This window comes from Dromaius novaehollandiae, chromosome 25, assembly GCF_036370855.1.
Source record: "Dromaius novaehollandiae isolate bDroNov1 chromosome 25, bDroNov1.hap1, whole genome shotgun sequence".
NCBI lineage: Eukaryota > Metazoa > Chordata > Aves > Casuariiformes > Dromaiidae > Dromaius > Dromaius novaehollandiae.
Genome location: NC_088122.1, coordinates 2,289,445 through 2,297,365, shown reverse-complemented (window position 1 = coordinate 2,297,365; position 7,921 = coordinate 2,289,445). Strand labels below are relative to the sequence as shown.

The window sequence follows — 7,921 nt, the reverse complement described above, 5'->3', positions numbered from 1 at the left end:
CGGCGCGGGCCGGGCCGGGGCTGACGCGCGTCAGCTGACGCGGCGGCGCCGCTGGGCGGCGCAGCGGGAGCACCGGGAGCACCGGGAGCTGCGGGGGCTGCGGGAGCACCGGGAGCACCGGGAGCACCGGGAGCACCGGGAGCTGCGGGAGCACCGGGAGCACCGGGAGCACCGGGAGCTGCGGGAGCCGCGGGAGCACCGGGAGCACTGGGAGCACCGGGAGCTGCGGGGGCTGCGGGAGCACCGGGAGCTGCGGGGGCTGCGGGAGGCGGCAGGGCGCAGCGGGCATGGACGAGCCCAGCATCCTGCGGCGCCGGGGTCTCCAGGTGAGCGCGGGCGGCCGCGGTGGGGTGGGAACCGGGCACCGGGTACCGGGTACCAGCACCAGAGCGGCACCTCTCCAGGGCACGGGATCGCAGCCGGCTTGAGCACCCACCGGAGCGCCGGGATACTCTGTTGCTGGGATAGCGGGGGTAGCGGGATACCGGGTACTGGGGGTGTCGGGATACCAGGTTGCTGGGATACTGGGGGATAGCAGGATACCGGGATACCAGGGGTACCAGGATGCTGGGGATGCCAGGGTATCGGGATACCAGGGGCACCAGGATACTGGGTTGCTGCAATACCGGGGGTACCAAGATACAGGGATACCGGGGATGCTGGGGTACCGGGATATTGGGACAGCAGGATACCAGGTTGCTGGGATACCAGGGGGTAGCAGGATACCGGGATACCAGGGGTACCAGGATGCTGGGGATGCCAGGGTATCGGGATACCAGGGGCACCGGGATACCAGGTTGCTGCAATACCGGAGGTACCAGGATACGGGGATACCAGGGATGCTGCGGTACCGGGATATTGGGACAGCAGGATACCAGGCTGCTGGGATACCAGGGGTGCCGGGGTGGCGGGATGCCGGGGATGCTGGAGTACCGGGATAGCAGGGGCACCGGGATACCCAGTTGCTGGCATACCGGGGGGGTCAGGATACCAGGATACTGGGGGTAGCAGGATACTGGGGGTAGAAGGATACTGGGGCTACTGGCCCCAGAGCCTGGCAGGGGCAGGAGAGGGGCGTCGGGGGTGCCAGAGGGAGGGGGGCTGCAGGAGTGGGGGGAGCAGCGGGGGGGCCCGGCCCTGCTGTGGGGCGGCTGCACGGAGAGGTGCAGGAGGTGGGTGCCACGGGTGCGAGGGGGTGCTGCGCACGTATGCCTGGCGCAAGGTGGGCGCGCGGTGGGTGCTCCGGGGGCACGGGGGCGAGGTGGGCGCGCGGTGGGTGCTCCGGGGGCACACGCGAGCGAGGTGGGTGCTGCGTGTGCGAGCGGCGGTGCCGTGCAGGGCGGGCGCGGGTGTGCAGGAGGCGGGTGCGCGGGCGAGTGGGGGGCACCGCGCGTGGGAGCCTGGCATGTGGCGGGGGGGACGGGCACCGTCACCCCGCACCGGCAGAGGGGCAGGGTGCAAGCGCCGGGCAGTGCTGCGGGTGCCGGGGGGCGCAGGGCTGTGTGCCGGGGGTCACAGGCCACCATGCGCCGGGGGTGCCCAGAGCAAAGCCCCGGGCGGGGGGCAGAGCCCTGCGAGCAGCCCCCGAAGGCGGCCGGGGGCTCACTCCCGTGGCCATGGCCAGGACCGCGGGAGCCCCACGGCTGCTTTTCGGGGCTCCCTCGTGCCGGGCCGGAGCGGCCCACGCCAGCGCCCCGCTCCCTGCAGGGCCAGCAGCCCCCGCGCCTCGGGCGCCCGCCCCGGCTGCCGTGCAGGAGCCGGATGGGGGCTCGTCCAAACCCCCAAGCCGGGATGTCCCGGCGGCGAAGGGTTCGGCTTTAACCCCGGCTCCGGGGCACCGCGGGGCGCTGGCCTCGGCGGCTGCACCGATGCACCGCGGGCGATGCCGGGGCACCTGCTTCTCTACAAACGCCCCAAAAACACAACCCCGGGGCGACCTGCCACCTTGGCTCGGCCCCGGCGATGGCACGGGTGCGGGGTGCTCTGCTCCGGGGGGCCGGGGCTGTGGCCGAGGACCCCCCCGGCCCGGCGTCCCCACCCGCCCCCGGCCGCATTGTGTTGCGGCTCGCCGTCACCATAGTGATGCCTGTTGCGTCGCCGTCCCCGCAGCATCCCGCACCGGGGTCGGCAGTGGCGTGGGGTGGCTGGAGCGGTCCTGCGTCCCTGGAGGTGTCTGCCCGTGGCGCTGCTCTTAGGGAAGCCGCAGGAATGCCTCTAAGCTGCTTAGGAGTTTGGTGCCGGCGGGTGCTGGCAGGAAGGGTACGGGCTCGGAGCGACCGGCCGGGCTGTGCGAGGGGCGCGAGGGAGCGGCCCCGCCATGGCAGGGCAGGACGCCGGGGGCCGAGGCCGCTGCCTGCGGAGCCGGGGGGGGCCCGCGCTCACCCTCGCTTTCGCCTTTTCTCGTTGCAGAAGGAGCTGAGCCTGCCGCGTCGAGGGAGAGCGTAAGTACCGCCGCGCCGAGCTGCGCCGGGCCTCTGCACCCCGCGGTGCCAGGAGCGGCCGGGCCCTGGGCGACAGGGCCACGTCCTGCTGGGTGCCTCGCAGGGGACGTGCCCCTCGCCGCGGGGTGCCTGGCGCTGCCGGGGGGTGCCGGCCTCGCCGTGCCCGAACGCGGGGTGGCACCACCACGGTCTGCACCCGCGTGGCTGGAGCCTACTGGGGGGCACTGGGGGGCACTGGGACTTGCTGGGGTGTGTCAGGAGGCCGTTCGGAAGCCGTGCTGAGGTTGTGCGCTGGGGATGTGTTGGGGCTGTACTGGGACTGTACTGGTCTGTACTGGGACTGCGTTGCGGGGTGTTTTGGGGGTGCTGGCGCTGTAACAAGGTCTCTCGGCACCGTGCGGGGGTGTTGAGGGGCTGTGTGTTGGGGCACATCGGGGATGTGCTGGAGCTGCGCTGGGGCCATACTGGGCCTGTACTGGGCCGTACTGGAACTGCGTTGCGGGGTGTTTTGGGGGCTGTAACGGGGGTCTCTCGGCACCGTGCGGGGCGTAGTGAGGCTGTGCATCGGGCACGTCGGGGCTGAGCTGGAGCTGCGCTGGGGCCATACTGGGCCTGTACTGGGCCGTACTGGAACTGCGTTGTGGGGTGTTTTGGGGGCTGTAACGGGGGTCTCTCGGCACCGTGCGGGGCGTAGTGAGGCTGTGCATCGGGCACGTCGGGGCTGTGCTGGAGCTGCGCTGGCGCTGTACTGGGGCCATGCTGGGGCCGTACTGGGGCCGCGGCAGAGGCGCACTGGAAGCGTGCTGGGGCCGTGCCGGGGGCCGTGCCGGGGCCGTGCCGGCGGTGCCCGGCCCATGCCGGGAGCGGCGAGGACCGGGGCCCCCTCCGAGCCGAGCCCAGCCGTGCCGCAGGGGCGGGCCGTGCCCGGCGGCCGAGCCCCGCGCCCCGCGGGGCCGCTGGTGCCCGCCCGCCGGCGGGAGCCGCCCCGCGCGGGGGCTGCCGGTGCGGCGGCGGCGGCGGCGGGGGAGCGGGGAGCGGAGCGGCGGCGGCGGCGGGATGAAGTCGCGGCGGGAGCGGCTGAAGATCCCGGCGCTGACCTTGGAGTGAGTCCGGGGCCGCGGCGGCTCGGGCGCGCCGTTACCGGCCGCGGCGGCTCGGGCGGGCGCCGGCGGGGGGGCTGCGCGCAGCCGGCCGCCGCCCCGCTGCAGCGCCGGGGGCTCCGGATGCCGGGGCGGCTCCGGCGCATCTCCAGGACCCCCGGGCACCCCCGGGTCCCGCTCGCAGCTCCGGCTCGGACCCTCTTCCTCCGGCATCTGCAACCCCGCACCTCCCGGTGCCACCCCCCCCCCCACCTCCCGGTGTCCCCGGTGTCCCCCGGGATCCCCCTCCGGCTCTGCCGCTGCTCTCCTCTCCCGACCCCGTCTGGCCCCCCCGGCCCTGGTCCCCCCCCGACCCCGGTCCCCGCAGCCCCCCGGCCGGCGGGGCCGTGCCGCTCCGGTGCCCGCCGGCTCCCGCGTCGGCGTTGATGCCGCTCCGGCGCGTCTTGCTTTGCAGCTTGTCTCCGAGCAGCCAGAGCCCGACCCTGCCGAGCCCCTGCAGCCCCTGCAGCCCCTGCAGCCCGCTGCTAACCCTGCACCCCTGGAGGTAAGAGCCCCCCGCGCGCCGGGCCGCACGCTGGGGCAGGACGCAGGGACCAGCGGGCAAGGGGCAGAGCGGAGCAGCCCGGTCCGCGGAGATGCCGCGAAGGGGCAGGAAGGGGCCGTTCCTGCCCGGCCTGGCCATGGCTGCGGCGGGGGCTCGGGGCCTGGCTGCACCGGCTCGCCCATCGCGGTGGCTTGGGCTCCGGCATTCCCCGTCTCCTGGCACGCTTTCCGAGAGGCGCCGGAGCCTGTTTGGAGTGGGGGGGGGGTCGCAGGGCCTCCTCGCGCCCCCGCGGTGGGAGGTGGCAGCAGGGACCCCGGGAGGCGGCAGCAGGGACCCCGCGTCGCTCCTGCCGCCCAGGAAACCTCCTTCGCTCTTTTCTGCTCTGCATCAGGCACCGACGAGGGGGAAGGGGAGAGAAAAAGATGTGCTGGGGGCTGGGCACCGCCACCCAAAACGGGGCGAGCAGGAGGACCTTGCTCTGCCGGCCGGGCGCTCCCCGTGGCAGGTGGCAGCCGGGGGACGACGCGGTGCCAGGGCCGGCGGCGGGCGCATGTCGCTGCGCTCTGCCCGGGTGCAAGGTGCAACGGCCACGCTGGAGCCCCGCGGTCGCGCTCCACGCCTGCTCGGGCCCCGGCGCCCGCCGGAACGGCTCCGTCCCGCTGCACCGGCTCTGCCGGGGAGTCCCGGGCCCGCGGGGATCTTTGATGCCGCCGGGAAACCAGCAGTGCCGCGGCTGGGCGAGCGGGAGGGGGCCGGAGCGCTGCCTTCCCTGCATCCCTGCCCTGCCGTGCTTGCTCCGTGCGGGATACCAAGGGCGAGATGCTCTGTGGCCCAAAATGCATGGACAGCAGCGCATCCCGCTGCGGCTCCCTCCGCATCCATGGGGATGCGGCTCCCCAGTGTTGCCACAGTGGGGTGGGGGATGCGGCTCGGTTGCAATTAGCTGTCTGCAAATGGTGGGAGGCCCCAGGGGGGCTGGAGCCCTGGTGCGCGGGGCGCCCGTCCCGGCAGCGGGTCCCTCGGAGACCCCAGACCCGCTGCCCTCCCTGCCGTGTCCCCCGCCATCGCCGGCCGGCCTTCGTGGGCCGGGCGGCCGCGCCACGCCTCCGGTTATCGAGGCCGCGCGGTTAAGCATCATGGAAAAACGAGCGCTGCCGAGGGGTTGTGCCCCCCCGCAGCAGCCGCTGTCCTTGGGGCGGGCGGGCGGCGCGTCTGCGCTCGCATTTCTGAGCCGCGCTGTGGCACGACGAAGGGGAGCGGGGCCGTGGCCCACGGCGCGTTAACCCCGCCGGAGGCTCCCTTCGCCCCGGATCCGCCTCAGCCGGTGCCGACACCGGCAGCCTGGCGGGCGTCCCTCTGCGTCCCCGCCGGTTCGTGTGCGTGCTCGGAGCGTGCGTGCGCTCACGCTCGCGTCTGGTGGCTGCCGCGTGTGCTGGCGCGTCCGCCGAATAAATCAGTAACTAAAGACCGTTTTTGCTGGGTGCATTTTACAAATGCGTCCAGAAATACAGACGGGGAGCGCGGCTCTCCCGCTCGTGGTTCAGCGCAGCGGGCTCGCGCTGTCCGGCTCTGCGTGGGGGGCTGAGGGTGTGTCTGTCCCTCCGCTCGGGTATATTTTCCTGGTGTACAGACCATTTCTCTCCCTTCTGCGAGCAGGTGCTAGTGCTGCTAGGACAGGCAGGAGGCGTTCAAAGAGCCTGCAGGGAAAAGGCCTTGCAGGAAGAGCAAAGAGCAGAGCCGCGGGGCGGCTGGGCTGCCACGTTCATGCATCGGCCGGTGTGCCGCGGCCACGCTAACGCCTAGGGGGTGACACGCGGCAATACCGCGATGGGATCTGGGGAGAGAAACAAAATCCCCCTTCTGTTGTGGAGCCTCGTTTGCTGGATGCGTTCTCAGCCAGGGTTATGGAGGGGTTTTTGCTGTTTGTGTGCATTGCTGAGAACGTGCCCGGGTGTTTCGGAGTGAAATACGGCTCCAGAGCGCTCCTGCGGGAATCCAGCCTCTGGCCCTTTTGCAATGCTCTAACGAGGAAAACCCTGCCAAACTCTGCTGGCGTCGGGTTTTCGAGCTCAGGCCGTTGCCAGCCTCACTGGCGGCTGCTCGGCGAGCCTTGCCGCGTCCCCGTGCCGCGCCGGCCTGCGAGCGATGCTGCGCGTGCCTTCAGGAAAGGCGCTAAAGAGCAATTCGTGCTTGCGAGCCTTTAGCACCTGACCTACTCCGGCAGCCAGAACACGAGCTCAGACGCCAGAGGATTTGTGTCACTAGGTCTTTGCTCTCCGCTTGTGAGTGCTACCGAGGTCTCCTCAATTAAATCTTGCACGTGCGGGAACTCGGGCACAGCGAGGTCGTGTGTGAGCGTCGCGGCGTCGTTACGGCAGCGCCGGCGGCCGGGAAGCCAGAAGCAGGAGCCCGTTGGCCAGTTGTCAGCCAGGCGAGTCATAAACCTTTGCCTGGGCTGTGTTTTGAAGGACGTGAGTTGCCGAAGCTGGGAAGCTGTCTGTGAGGAAGAAGCGGGCCCGTAAATCATCCTCAGCTGACCTCCGCTTTAATAACAATACGCGTGGCTGCTGAGAAAAGCATTTGTTTCGCTTACGGGAAAGCAGTTTGGTGGGAAGGAGGAGGGAAGCGTCCCCGCAGCGCCGCAGAGGCTGGGGCACCGGGAAGGCCGGGGGATCGCTGCCGCGAGCGAGGCCCCGTGGAGCGGCTGCGCCGAGCTGCGTTAGGCGCTGCTGGGCTTAAAACGCTTGCAGAAGCACCCGCGCTGCCGGCAGCCATGGAGCCACGGGGAGGTTAGCAAAGACGAGCGGTTCCCGACGCGTTCCCCTGGTGCAGGCGAGGCTGCGGGACCCGCCGGCCAAGAGGGGGGACTCTGGCACGTTTGCACACGGATTTTGCTGGAAATGACCGCAAAAGGAGTCTCCCGCCCCCGGGGCTGCTTTGGGCACTGCGCGGAGGGTCAACGGGCGTTGGAGTCCCCAGGAAGAGTTTGGTTCGTTTTCCTCAGCGAAGTGCATTTTCCTGAGCAGACAGCGTGGAAAGCGGCTGCAGGCCACACACGAGGGAAGGGCCAGGGGGATGGGGGGAATGGCTGATGTGTCCCCCAGGGGGAAAAAATGGGTAATTTCAAATGTTTCTTGGAGTGTTGTTACTGCGCAACCGCCACGCGCCTCCAAGCAGGGCCTGTGCCGGGGCCCACGTCATCATGGGTTCAGTGGCGGGCCGGAGCCTCGCAGGGCGCCACAAAATGGCGGCGGCGAAGTGACCTGGGGGGATCTTAAAAAGCGAATAAATAGCAACAGAAGGTCTTTGAGGGAGGAGGAGAGGGGGGAGAGAGGCAGCACGGGGAAAACGGGCCTCCATTTTGGGGTGCTGCCCCATCTCCATGGTAACCCTGGCTCTTCCCCCCCCCCCCCCACTGACCGCAGCCTCCATCTTGGGGTGCTGCCCCGTCTCCATGGTAACCCTGGCTCTTCCCCCCCCCACTGACCCTGGCCTCCATCTTGGGGTGCTGCCCTGTCTCCATGGTGACCCTGGCTCTTCCCCCCCCCACTGACCCTGGCCTCCATCTTGGGGTGCTGCCCTGTCTCCATGGTGACCCTGGCTCTTCCCCCCCCCACTGACCCCGGCCTCCATCTTGGGGTGCTGCCCTGTCTCCATGGTAACCCTGGCTCTTCCCCCCCCCACTGACCCCGGCCTCCATTTTGGGGTGCTGCCCTGTCTCCATGGTAACCCCGTGTGCTCCCCCCCCCCCCGCGCTGACCCCGGCCTCCATTTTGGGGTGCTGCCCCATCTCCATGGTAACCCCGTGTGCTCCCCCCCCCGTGCTGACCCCGGCC

At 70.8% G+C, this 7,921-nt stretch overlaps 1 protein-coding gene across 6 annotated transcripts in view; it reads left to right on the top strand.

Annotated features, from left to right (window-relative positions):
* Window positions 1-272: 272 nt before the first annotated feature.
* The window catches only part of MAST3 (microtubule associated serine/threonine kinase 3), a 35,140-nt gene continuing 27,491 nt past the window's right edge, over window positions 273-7,921 (top strand). For 4 of the 6 annotated variants that reach the window (XM_064497346.1, XM_064497347.1, XM_064497350.1 and 1 more), the window contains exon 1: window positions 2,194-2,441. In XM_064497346.1, the coding sequence (XP_064353416.1) occupies window positions 2,209-2,441 (233 nt within the window). In that variant the 5' untranslated portion in view covers window positions 2,194-2,208. Of the gene's footprint in view, window positions 327-2,193; window positions 2,442-3,480; window positions 3,545-3,995; window positions 4,086-7,921 lie in introns of those variants that run through there. The other 2 variants (XM_064497352.1, XM_064497351.1) reach the window with 2 other exon arrangements.